The sequence below is a fragment of the Lacerta agilis genome, chromosome 18, assembly GCF_009819535.1.
Source record: "Lacerta agilis isolate rLacAgi1 chromosome 18, rLacAgi1.pri, whole genome shotgun sequence".
Taxonomy (NCBI): Eukaryota; Metazoa; Chordata; class Lepidosauria; order Squamata; family Lacertidae; genus Lacerta; species Lacerta agilis.
This window is the reverse complement of record NC_046329.1, coordinates 209,898-223,341: the sequence shown is the minus strand read 5'-3', so window position 1 is coordinate 223,341 and position 13,444 is coordinate 209,898. Positions and strand designations below refer to the sequence as shown.

General features: G+C 47.3%; 1 protein-coding gene across 1 annotated transcript; it reads right to left on the bottom strand.

Annotated features, from left to right (window-relative positions):
* Positions 1 to 932: 932 nt before the first annotated feature.
* GDF1 (growth differentiation factor 1) lies at positions 933 to 6,889 on the bottom strand. The gene is made up of 2 exons (XM_033136830.1): positions 6,430 to 6,889; positions 933 to 1,870 (listed from the first exon to the last, which is right to left on the bottom strand). The coding sequence occupies exons 1-2, from the start codon at positions 6,713 to 6,715 to the stop codon at positions 1,077 to 1,079; spliced, it is 1,080 nt and encodes a 359-aa protein (XP_032992721.1). The 5' UTR covers positions 6,716 to 6,889; the 3' UTR covers positions 933 to 1,076.
* Between the last annotated feature and the right edge of the window lie 6,555 nt (positions 6,890 to 13,444).

Below are 13,444 nucleotides of genomic sequence, written 5' to 3'. Positions count from 1 at the left end.
CCCAAACAGCCTTCAGAGGTGCTGGGGTTTCCTGGGACACTCCAGATATTGGGGCACCAGCTCCCGTCAACCACATTTGACATACATTTAAAGTGTTCTATAAACTACCATGGATTTCCCCAAACAATTCTGGGAACTGTAGTTTGCTTAAGAATGTTGAGAGTTGTTGGGGAGACCTCACCCTCCCCTTGATTACCCATGAAGTATATATGGGTATGATGGCACTGGAATGGCTCAATCAGAGCATAAGACTCATAATCTCAGGGTCGTGGGTTCAAGTCTCATGTTGGGCAAAAAATGACCCTTGGGGTCCTTTCCAACTCTACAGTTTTATGATTCTGTGTGAAGGTGGCCAAAAGCCAGCAGTGATGGGAGTTGGAGTCCAGGCCACAAGTCCCCCACCCCTAACCTAGATAGAAGGTGGTTCCCCCATTAAGATAGCTCTCTCCCCATCTGCTACTTCAGTAACCTTCAGCCAGCAAGCTAGCATTTGTTCTCCAGGTGGAAACAGGACCAAAAATCACATGGCATGCAGCCTTTGTTATTAATATTATTATTTGAATTTGTATATCACTCTCCATTTGCAGCTCTTAACCCCCCCCCCATTGATTAAAGGGAGCCCAATCATCACCTTTTGTTCTGCTTTAATGACAAATTGCAATTAGCTTTTAAAATCCCTTCACCAAAACCACACCAGCAAAAAATGAAGACCCCCCCCAACCCCCATGAAGCTATTAATAGATTTCTTTTTAAAAATCCTCAACAACAATTTCTTCATGTCTTTCACTGTTAGAATTAAAACTTTTACAATACGAGTTCCACCCTAGGAAAACAATCTGGAAGCGATTAGGTGGTGCTAAAAACCCATGTGCAGTCCTTGCTTTGGTACAGAAAATAAAATAGAGATAACTGTTTAATTGAGCGTTACTCCACATCTAAAGCCCAAGGGGCCATGAATGCAGGATAATCTGGTTCTCAGTGCAGAGCTACAGCAGGGAGAGGCTGGCCAACACCACTGCGTGAGTGCCCCACCGCAACAAAGCCACGCCAGGGAACACCCCACCCCCACCCCCGTTTTACCGGCACCCGCATTCGTCCACCACCATGTCCTCATAGTGCCTCAGCACAACGTTGTTGTCGTTGTCATAATACAAGATGGAGATGGGCGAGAGGCGGACAGGGACGCAGCAGGGCTGGGGGGTCCCTTCGGGGTCGAGGGAGTGCACCACTGTCTGCAGAATGGCATGGTTGGTGCTGTTGAGGTCTTCAGCCAGTGGGAAGGGGCACTCGCCCAGGCAGTAGTTGGCCAGGTAACCCTGCGGGGCAATGATCCACTCTTCCCAGCCAACGTCACGGAAGCTGATGTACAGCCGCCGTGGCTTGCAGACGTTGCTGGTGGCTGTCGGGACATAGTAGGTGCTCCGCCGCTTCCGGGTGCTCCCGCACTGTCTGTGCGCCAGGGAGACCACAAGGAGGGAGGTGTCAAGGAAGGAATCTGCACCAGAGCAAAGCTTCCCGCCAGCGATTTCAAGCACCAAGCCCAGGTTCTTGGCAGGGGTTTGCCACATCTTTGCTGCCTCAGTCAGGTTGAAGACAAAGGACTTGTGGAGATGGATGAAGCTTTGCTCCACCAAGAGCTTCCGGCTGTAGGCATGCGAGGACATCCCTCGCAGAGCTGCCTGGGAGGCCTGGTACAGGCTCAGCTCCAAAGGGTGGCCCGGACTGGCGACCTGGTACTGGTTGTGGTGGAAGCGAATCTGGAGCTGCGCCATCGTCACCTGCTCCCCTTTGTCTAGGGTGGAGAAATTGAAGTACAGCCGCTTCTGGAGGCACAGCCAACTCCGTGGCTTGTCGCTGTGGATAAATCGGCCTAGGAGAGGAGGAACAAGGCTGAGGCAAGGACCAGCCTGACAAGAGCGAGCCAGCAGTAATGTTGGGAGTTAACTCCTTATTAGCAAAAACAGGATCTGCACAGGAGTATTAGGCCTAATGAGCACAGCAACCCATTCCTGCTGGTTTTACTCCATGAAAATCAGTTGTTGAGACTGAAAGGTCCCTGCTCCCCACAGCTGTCTCCAGGGTTTTCCTCAAACAATCTGAGACTGGGCCTGTGTGCAGCCAACCTCTCCTCCGCCCTATCATGCCTCTCCTGGTTCTCCTCCCTCTGTCCGCTCATCATTGTCCCACCACCACTAGGGTTGCTATGTCTTGAAGAACACAAAAGAGGTCAGCCTGAGCTGGTGCAGGGGGCTGCAGCCACTGTGCCCATGTACCTCTTTCCCCAGCTTGGGCTGACAGTGGCTGCCGCCTGCACAACAGCCCAAGCCCAAGCCACTGTCAGCCCAAGTGGAGGCAGGACCCCAGCTCCAACCTGATCTTTGCTGCAACAGCCTCACTCCATGCTTCCACTTCTGGGTCACAGCTCCCCCCCAAACGTGTGTGCACCCCCCACCCCACCCCTTCTAAAAATAAATAAAATCCCCAAAACCAGACATTTCCCTTGAAATGTAAAAATGTAAAAATTAGCCCAGGGGGACATGTTGGCCCCCCAAAAGAGGACATATCCGGGTTTCCACAGACATATGGCCACCCTAACCACCACTCCCTGGGCTCTGAACCTTTTCCCCTTGAGGGTCCCCCAGTTGGTTCCTCTGTGTCCAGCCAGTCCGTGACACAGCCCTATTGTTTGGCGGTTTGCATGGTGCTTGGAGAGCCAGTGTAGTATTGTGGTTAGAGCATCAGACTAGGACCTCGGGAAAGCTTCCTGAGTGTGACCTTGAGGGCCACCGGTCCCTGCCTCTCCTAGCAACCTACCTCACTGGGTTGTTGTGGGGGATTAAATGAGGAGGGGGAAAGAGACCTGTGGAATGGCCCCTCAAGCTCCTTGGAGAAGAAAGACAGTGATATATAAGGCATTAAATAAAAATAAATAAATATTGCCCAAGTGGGATTCTAAGCTGTTTTAAAACTATCAAAACCCATTTCGCTGAATATCTTATTGTGTCTTCTTGTGTTTTAATTTGTTGGAAGCCACCCAGAGTAGCTGGGGCAACCCAGTCAGATGGGCAGCATATAAAAAATGTATTATTATTAAGGAAGAGTGCTGCTGGATCAGGTCAATGCCCCATCTAGTCCAGAATCCTGTTCTCATAGGGGCCAACCAGATGCCCCAAAGGGAAACCTGCAAGCAGGATCCAAGCCGTGGCTTCCAGCAATTGCTATTCAGATGCATGGCTGCCTCCCACCTTGGAGAGCCAGCCTCTGGACTAGATGGGCCATTGGCCTGATCCTGCAGGGCTCTTCAGATGTTCTGATGTGCCTGTTCACACCAAGAAACATCTGTGGCACCCAAGTGAGCCGAGCCAAGCATCAAAAGCTATCTTTAAAAACAGTTTAGTTCACAGGCACTGAGAAGGCCCATTATCGCCAGGCTGTGAGAAATCTCACCCAGCAAGGTACAGAAATGCGGGAAGAGGCCAAGGCTCTGGTTTCTGCAGTCTTGGGGAGGAGGATTCCACAATGCTGCAGATGGAGGAAAGGAGGTGAGAAGAGCATCTGGTCACAGAGCAGCTTATGCTAAAGATGGTCAAATGCTGGCGGGGAAGAAGGATTTCCCAGCCACCAGCAAAGCCCTTTTCATTTTTGCATACAAATGACCTGCAAAGTTGGAGCAGTTTTCCTTCAGTAATATTGCCCCCCCCCCATTTCTGCTTTGCAGTTTATCATGCCCGACTTCTTATATATATGGTATAAATGTACGTGTTTAAATCAGGCTTGCATTTTATGTATAAGCACATAAACACACACATAGAACAGTAAATGAACACACAAGAAAATATTAATTTGTCAACAAGCTATTTAAAAGACAGAGATTAATTGATTAGCCACTCAATAAAGTAACAAATTAGGAAGGGGGAATGGTTAAGAGGAAACAAAGGGTTAAATCCAATATGAGTTGCACTGATAATTGAAATTAATGGGCATGATTAACCTAGATCTGCTCTGAGTAGAACTTAAAAGGTAAAGGTAAAGGGACCCCTGACCATCAGGTCCAGTCGTGTCCGACTCTGGGGTTGCAGCGCTCATCTTGCTCTATAGGCCGAGGGAGCTGGCGTTGGTCCGCAGACAGCTTCTGGGTCATGTGGCCAGCATGACAAAGCCGCTTCTGGAGAACCAGAGCAGTGAACCATCGACCTTCTGATCAGCAAGCCCTAGGGCTCTGTGGTTTAACCCACAGCGCCACCTGGGCTCAATTAAATTGAACTTAATTGAGCCTATTAGCATGTCTATTGCTCTACTCTGAATAGAACTTGTGGCAACCCTCAGGCCACTATCCCATAAGAAAATTTACTTGGAAGTAAGCTCAACTGGGCCCAGGGGGATTTAATCCTTTGTGTGTCTACTCATAAGTAAGCTCCACTGAGTTCAGCTGGACTTACAAGTTAAGTTTGTGTTGGATTCCCACTAGCCTCATACGCAAAATATGGACCAAAATACGCAAAGATCACTTTGAAGGCTATCAAATTTGTGAGGGAATAAGCTTTTCACAGACTCTAGCCCACTTTCATATTAGGCATGAGGTGAAATCTAAGTTGTCAGGTATTGTGTGTGTGTGTAATAGGGATATAAAGGAGAAAATGGGAAGGTGGAATAGTGGAGAAAATTAGTCAGTGATAAACTGGATATTAAATACAGTCCTTGATAGTCTGCAGATCATAACTCGGTGAATTATGAGACTCTTAATATTAGGGTTATTGGGCAAGAAGATTTGGGGTTCAAGATGACCTTAACAAATTGGAGAACTGGGCCCAAACTAGCAAAATGAATTTCAAAAGGGACAAGTGTCAGGTTCTGCACTTAGGAAGGAAGACCTAGCTTACCAGCAGGACACGTGAAAAGGATCTCGGGGTCTTGGTGGACCACAAGCTGAACATGAGTCAACAGGGTGATGCAGCAGCAGCAGCAAACAAATTACCATAATGCTATTCAAGGCTTTATCAACAGAAGTCTAATGTCCTGGTAAAGGGAAGTAAAAGTACTGCTCTGTTCTGCCTTGGTCAGACCTCACCTGGAGTCCTGTGTCTAATTCTGGTAGCCACCATTTAAGAAGGATGTTCACAAGATGGAATATGTGCAGAGGAGGGCAACCAAGACGATCAAGGGTCTGGAAACCAAACCTTATGAGGAATGGTTGAGGGAGTTGGGGAGGTTTAGCCTGGCTAACAGGAGACCGAGATGAGATATGATAGCCATCTTCCAATATCTCAAGGAGGAGGCCATCTGTTTTGATGGCCATCTGTCATGGACTCTTTAGTTGAGATTCCTGCATTGCAGAGGGTTGAGCTACAGACCCTTGGGGTCCCTTCCATCTCCATGATGCTATGAGCACATATAATGCAGTGATCATCCTTTATCCTGATTTAGCTCACAAATGAGGACATCAAACTTCCAGCCCATTATAAGTGTTAATACAATCATCTCAAGAATCCTGGGCTAAAAATTTGAAGCCATTACCTGTGGGTTGCAAGAGATAAATGACAGTGATCAAAGAAGTTTGTAAAGCCTTGGGGGGAAGGAATCTCTCTTTATTTTAAGGCTGTGCTTATGAAACTGAACATATAGCGAACAGCTGGCTATGGTTTTCTTGAGGTTTTTTTTTATAATATTGCCCAATCCACACTCATGCTAATTTATTTATCTTTCTTTGTTAATCACTTTCCACACAGGGATTTCAAGGTGATGTACAGAATGCAGTAAAAATGCCTTTAAAAAAAATCCCCGAGTGAAAATAAGGACAGGGAATAACTATGGAAATATCACAGAGGAATGATCAGCCGCGATGTTTTTATTGTGATTTCATAGAATCTTAGAACTGCAGGGCAGGAAGGGATCCTGAGGATCATCTAGTCCAACCCCTTGCAAAGCAGGGATGTGCAGCCATCCCATATGGGGATCAAACCTGAGACAAAGCACAGCTTTTATAATAATTGCAGACTACTTTCAACACCTCTGGCCTGGTGAATAGTTATTTAAAAAGCAAGAACCCTAAATCAATCAAAACAGTTTTTGTCCTGGACTTGGGACTATGCTCTCTGGTGAACTAAGTTCTATTCAGAATAGACCCAATGAGCTCGGTTAGCCATGCCCAATAATTTCAACGTGTCTACTCTGAGTAGGATTGACATTGCTTACCATCCTGGGCTTTTATTCCCCAAACTGGTCTGATTTTATGAATTTTAGGAGAATTTAGGGGATGCAGAATCCATTTCTGGTTTTATTGGGTGAAGAAAAGCAAGCTATAAAATGACCTCAGTGGGACTTGCTTCTGAGTAGAGCTGTGCAGAATGGCACCTCTTCTAACCTCAGGGCCATTTCAAACCAGAAACCCACCAATCAAACAGACCTCCCAAAACCTTTGCAACAACGTACCTTGATCTGGGAAGACTCGGATGATATTCCCAGGTACCCTGAATTCTTCCACCCAGCAAGGCGTCTTCCCTTCCTCGGAAGCCGGAGAGAGGTTGGCTCTCTTGTGGAACATCTTCCAGAGCAGATGGGGCACGGGAGGTGGAGATCTGGGTCTGGGCCTTGTCGTGAGTCCCAGAGATTTCAGCACCAAACTTTCCTGCCTTTGCAAATCCATCCCTCCGACCAGCAAGACCCAAAGCATCCCAGCTGTTGCCAGAGTTATTTGGAAATAGTGCGAATGCTCCATTCTATTCTGTTCTGTTCTATTTTGGGGAGACGCTTGAGTTTTTCAGACCACCCTTTGCTGGTGATGGGGAGAACTGGGGCAAGAAAAGAGATCTGAATATTCCCTACTTGCTTTTGCGGGGTGGGGAGAGAAGCCGGAGAAAGGCGTGGAGGAAGAGGCAGCTGATCGGGGTTGATTGGCTAATGGGGACCCTTTGATCTTTTGGCAGCTGGCAAGGAGCCGAGGGGGCTTCTGGGTAAGGACCCGACCTGAGGGTCTGGGTGATGGGCGCATCTGGTTAACCCTTCCCCGCCCAGGGCAGAGGGAACTCGCAAACCAGGTGAGTTCAGTCCTGGGTGCTGCTTTTATTCTACTCAATTTATCCTCCATATATGGATGCAGTTGTTTTTAACCCCAGGTGATTGCGCAGGATCATAGAACTGTAGGGTTGGAAGGAACTTGAGGGTCATCTAGTCCAGCCCAGAGCTGTCAACCTTCCTTTTTTGCATTGGGAAACAGCCCCCTACAATCCAGGGGTCTCAACTAAAGCACCATGACTGAGGGCTGCCCAACCACTGGAGGGGCTTTGGGTGTTTTTTCCCCCATGTGGCATTTTTACACATCAGTTTTGTTTGTTGAGACATTAGGAAGAAAGGGGGGGAGAGAGGTGGGGGGATGAGGAGATGGGTGGGGTGGGGTGGGGATGTTTCTACTTTACTTAATATATGTAGGGTTTGGTGTCAGTGTCCTTTGTGCAGGTTCTCTGTTGTTCGCTTGTGCTCCTTTGATGGTGAGAGAGTTCGGGGCTGGCGTAGGGTGATTGTTCATTTGTGGTTGGTTGTGGTGGTCTTTGGTTTCCTGTGTGAGTGGGGTGGGTGAGTGTTTTTGGTCAGGTTAGCCATATTGATTTGTATGCTGTCGGTAGATTTTTGTCATTGTCTTTTTGGGCTGCGTGTGTGATGAAGAGGAACCATACCGGGGTGAAGTCGTCTTCTTCTGTTTGTTCCCGGGTCTGTTTCAGCTTACTGGATAGCTTTTCTAGTAGGGCTGTTTCCCATACTGCTTGGTACCATTGGTCCATGCTTACTCCTGACAGGTCTCTCCAGTGTCTGGTTATGATGTTTCTGGCTGCCAAGACTAGGTGGGTTATTAGTTCTTTGTGGTGTAAGTGGGCGTTGTTATCTTGGAAGGTGTTTAGTAAGACCAATTCTGGGGTGATTTCTAGCACTTGTTTGGTTATCTTACATACTGTATTTCTCATATGGTTGTTGTCCAGAATAATTGGATTTTGGGGCACTCCCACCACATGTGGAGGTATGTGCCTGTGGAGGTGCACCCTCTCCAGCATTTTGATGAGGTTCCTGGACGTATTAGCACTAGATTTCTTGGCGTTAGGTACCACCTGTAGGTGAGTTTCAGAGCGAGTTCTTCTCTTTTCATTGATATGGATTTAAAGGGGGGGTTAGACCACATTTTGGTCCATTGGGTGGGGTTGATTTCATATCCTATGTCATCCTCCCACTGTTTTTTGATTGTGTCTAGGGAGTTTGTGGGATTTTGGAGCAGTATTTTGTATATTGCGGATACCACCCCTCTGCCGTGTCCCTTTGTCATTAGGAGGAGGCTTTCGAAGGCTGTCAGGGGTCTAGTTGCTGCTGATTTTACTGCTGGGTTAAGAGGGCATGTAATTGGTGTCTTCTAGTTTGTCTTGTATTTTCCTGTGTTGACAAAGGTTTGTTATTTTTATAAAAGTCTGTTAGGCAATATAGGCCTTTGGTTTGCCAGGTTTTTATTTGGAGGTTTTGTGCTGTGTGGTGGAATAATGGGTGGTAGGCCAGGGGAGTTAGTGGGGATGGGGTTGGGGATAGTTTGCCTGTTTCTGTTTTCCATGCTTTGAGCATGGTTTGTGTTTACCTGTTGAGTGTTGTGGGGATTTTCCTTAGTTTGTTTGGGAGGAATGGGTATGCTGTGGAGCAGATATTTTCAATTGTGTCCCTCTCTAGGTGTATCCATTGTTTAGTCTCATCTTCTAGTATATACGGGATTATATGGCATATTTGGTTGGCACTGTAGTATGCTTCTATGTTGGGGATTCCCCATCCTCCTTCTGAGGTGGGGAGGTGCAGGTATTTGGTACTTATTCTTGGTTTTTTGTGTGAGAAGATAAAAGAGTGTAGTTTTCTCTGCCATCTGTGAAGTTGGGTTGGGGGAATCCAGATTGGGAGGGTTTGGAATAGGTAGGTTAGTTTTGGGAGGGTGATCATTTTGATCATGGCTATTTTGTCTGAGAGAGTGGAATTCATATTGTTCCATCTCTTTAGGTCTTTGTTTATTTGTTGCCACAGGGGTGTGTAGTTGTGGAGGCATAATATATTGAGGTTTCTGGTTATTTCTACTCCTAGGTATCTGAACTTGGTGTGACAGAGTTTTATCTTGGTGGTATTAGTGAATTCTTTTTGGGTGTGAGGAGGGGTGTTGAAGCATATGGCTTCTGATTTTGAAAAATTTACTTGTAGGCCCGACACCGTTGCAAATGTGTTGAGTTCTCTGATTAGGGAGGATGCTGTGTTTAAGGGATCTGGTGTTGTGACCATTAGGTTGTCTGCAAAAAGCCCTAATTTATAGGTTCTGCCTTTTATTTCCACTCCTTTGATGTCTGTGGCTGCTCAGATTTGGATTGCTAGGGGTTCCAGGGCCAGGATAAATAGGAAGGAAAACAGTGGGCATCCTTGTTTTGTGTCTCTTTGGGTTGCTATGGTGTTTGAGTCCATATTATTGATTCTGCATTTTGCTGAGGCTTGGGAGTACAGCGGTACCTCGGGTTACATACGCTTCAGGTTACAGACTCCGCTAACCCAGAAATAACGCTTCAGGTGAAGAACTTTGCTTCAGGATAGGAACAGAAATTGTGCTCTGGCGGCGCAGCGGCAGCGGGAGGCCCCATTAGCTAAAGTGGTGCTTCAGGTGAAGAACAGTTTCAGGTTAAGAACGGACCTCCAGAACGAATTGAGTACGTAACCAGAGGTACCACTGTATATTTGTTTGAGGATTTGTAGGAAGTTGGGGCCAAATTTCAATCTTTAACGTTTTGTAAGGTATCTTGGGAACCCACTGAAAGTGAAGAGAGGCAGTGTGGTGTAGTGGTTAGAGTGTGAGGCTGGGGTCTGGGAGAGACCATGGTTGGAATCCCCCACTCCACCATGAAGCTAGTGAGTGGTGTGGTCCTACCTCGCAGGGTTGTGTGGGGATGAAAGGAATGTGGGGAGGGGAGAGACCCCTGTGTGTCACCTTGAGCTCTTGGAGCAAAAAAACTAGAATATAAATGCAATAAATTAATAGAATAGCAAATCGTTATCCCGCTATTATCTTGCAACCTTGGTTCTCCTTTCCAGTTAAGATGCAGCTCTCTCTCCCCTCTTGTCCCCTCTGTCAAGCAGCAGCAGAAAACCCATATCAGGAATACAGAACTCTACGCTCAACTTTAAGCGGCTAGAAAGGTACCGGTAATAAACAGCTCTTACGACAAATATGATTTCTCCTTCTTTTAATGAGGATTCCGCCACAAGAGTTGGCATTTAAATTAACACAGAAACAAACACAATGCCTCGGATCCCTCTCACAGACAAACACCTTTCTGAAGCAAAGCCACAAGTCATAAAAGAGCAGGGGAGGAAGTGTGAACATTGGTGCAAGGGATGGATCCGGACCAGGCCTAGGAGTCTGGAATAAACTTTGTCATAAGACTCTCCTTGCACCAAACAGGAACCTTTTGTGTGTGAAGAGATAATCCACCTGGATGGGATTTGACCCCCCCCCAAAAAAGCTTGCCTCTAACTTACTCAAGAGTAGACACATAGAAAGGAATAGGTACAACTAATTTGGGCCCGTTAACATCAGTGGGCTGCATCCACTATCCAGCACAACCTGCCTAGGACCATTAACTTCAATGAGTCTACTCTGAATAGGACTACTGCCAGGAGCAACCCATTGAAGTTAATGGGGCCCTTAGTCACATCCATTCATTTCAATGGGTCTACTCTGAGTATGATTCAGTTAGCTGCAACCTTGTTTTGCCCGGAAGCATCTTGGGTCCCATAGCCAGAAACTTTTCCCGACTTACTCAGAAGTCAACTGGCCTTTAGGATTGCAGCCTTAGAAGGGGAGATTTCTGTCCACACATTGGAGATGGGGGGGCAAATTTAACTTGACAACACATCCTCACATCTTTTGAGCTAATTACACTCTTCCAGGATACCCATTGCAGATGAAGAATCTGGTGTGGTTCCTGAAGTCTGAACATTTATTTTTTTAAAAAAATACAGGCTTTAGGTTTTTTAAAGGGAAATATCTGGCAGGGTGCCACCTTCTTTCGTCCCAACATCTGGAGAGTCACCAGTTCCCCATCCCTGTTGCACCTGGGTGGCCACATGAGAACAATGGGCCCTTAGTAACCACATTTAGAGGTTCACAAATCCATCCGTGTCTTATTTTCCTTCCAAGGGAAGACTCACCAGAAGTCAACAGGCTGCTGTGGACAGGCATGCACAAAACTCAAGTGGCAAGGGATCCTCTCTCTCTTGGCCTTCTGTAGGACAGATTTGGTCAAGGAACAAGCCGCGTCACCAGCGCAGTCAGACTACGGGACACAATTTATTTAAGGTATTCCTAAACTTTTGCTTAATGTTTAAAATCTCTAAACAGTGTGCAAAACAAATTACAGTGCAGGAACACCAGGTGTGTGTGTGAGCACAGCATATTGTTTGTGGCATATGGCTTGCAGAGAACATCGGTTTTCACTAGAGAAACCAAGGTGCTAGCCCCTATGGATGCAATGGTATGCCTGAATCCTTTGGGAGCTGTGCACCAAATAAGATTCCCAGTGACAGGGAGGGGTTCAATGCTTCACACTTCTTCCCTAGGAACGAACCTCCAAACCAGGGTTTCCCAAAATTGGGTCTCTGGCTCTTTTTGGACTACAACTCCCATCATCCCTAGCTAGCAGGACCAGTGGTCAGGGATTATGGGAATTGTAGTCCCAAAACAGCCGGAGACCCAAGTTTGGGAAACTGGCAGGTGTGTGCAAAAAATCAGAGAACTTGTTCAAATTCCCATCATTTATGCAAGTCAGGGAATCTAACTCTCCCCCCTCCCCAGTGGCGTACGGAGCAGCTTTGTTCAAAGATTGTACACTTGTGGGATATAGTGTGTGAACACCCTGAAAATGCAACTTCTGGGTCCAGGGATGCTTTTGGGTACAAATGTCCTCATCTGCATTGCAAATTCCTCTCCCTCCTGTGTCTTCTTCCACCTTAGCAAGCAATTATTTGCGTTCACATCTACTGTTGCTAACACAGGGTGAGCAGAATATGAGGAACACCAGCAGTTGCCCTATACCAGGCATGTCCAACAGGTAGATCGTGATCTACCGGTAGATCACTGGACGTCTGTGGTAGATCACCGGTAGATCAGTGGCTCCCCCCAAAGAAGCAAAAAAACTTTGGCTCCCCTAAAAAAAAACCTCAACGTCTTTGCCCTGCACCCCTAAAATCACCTGAACCACCAAAACAGGGCTTTCCTTCCTAAAAAAAGCTCAATGTTGCTTTCCTCCTCCCTAAAGAAGCTCAACAACTTTTACATGAACTCCTAAAAAACAGGGCTTTCCTTCCTAAAAAAAAGCTCAACAACTTTGACCTGAACCCTCCAAAAGAGGGTAGATCACTGCCAATTTTTAACTCTGTGAGTAGATCGCAGTCTCTTGGGAGTTGGCCACCCCTGCCCTATACAACGACGTCAGACCATTGGATAAAACGAGATCAAGATTGTGTGCAGCTCTCCCAGGTTTCAGGCTTGGGGGTCTCTCCCAACCCAAACTGGAGACGCCGGGGATTGAACCCCAGGCCCTTCTGAATGCAAAGCAAATGATCTACCGCTGAGCTGTGGTCATTCTGGTCCTCATGGAACATAGAGCTGGCTTAAATAGGAAGCCAGTAAACTGCCTTCTGTTGCATCAATGGGTCAGCAGAGTTCAGTACTGCCTACGCTAATTGGCAGCAGCTCTCCAGGCTTCCAGACCTGGGATGTCCTTTCACGGAGATGCCAGGATTGAACCTGGGACCCTCCACATGTGAGACAGCTGTTCTAAGCTCAACCCTTTCCTGGTAGATCTCTTGGAGATGGGCAACTGTTTCCGACTCTGGGGTGGCTGTTGGTAGAGCATAAGACTCTTAATCTCAGGTTCCTGCATTGCAGGGGGGTTGGACTAGATGACCACTGTGGTCCCTTCCAACTCTGATTCTGTCCCCTGCCAGCCTTGCGTTTGCCACTCGGGTTTTCCGCCCCCAAAGTATTCTTACCAACTTCCTCTGCTTTTCCCTGGGGTTAAGGATTGGAGTGTGGGAGCACCAGGGGGGGGGGGTAGTAGCATGACATGGATGGGCGCTGTCCCAAAGCCAGCTCTGGGGAGCCCAACTGAGCCACAAACATCAATTGGTGCTGTATTAGTGCGCTGGGACTGGCGGGCAGACCCACGTTCGAACCTCTGCTCACCTGGTGCCGTGAGATCCTTGGAGGCTGGGTAGGATAAAGATAATAAATCTGCCACCAGGGGTTGCAATAACATATATATGTCAGGGAACTATCCCCGACTCAGCGCAGAGTGGTGCAAGGGCTCTCAGGATGTTCCAGAGAGCCCCAGTCCCACCTTGCCAGCAGCACCTCCTCTAGCAGCGGGAGGAGTGGTGAGGCATCCAG

What these genes read in the sequence shown, in the direction of transcription:
- GDF1 (XM_033136830.1), bottom strand. Translation starts at nt 6,715, where the DNA reads ATGGAGCATTCGCACTATTTCCAAATAACTCTGGCAACAGCTGGGATG. An exon ending in CCGAGTCTTCCCAGATCAAG is followed by an intron (nt 1,871 to 6,429) that starts GTACGTTGTTGC and finishes CTCCTCTCCTAG; the next exon opens with GCCGATTTATCCACAGCGAC.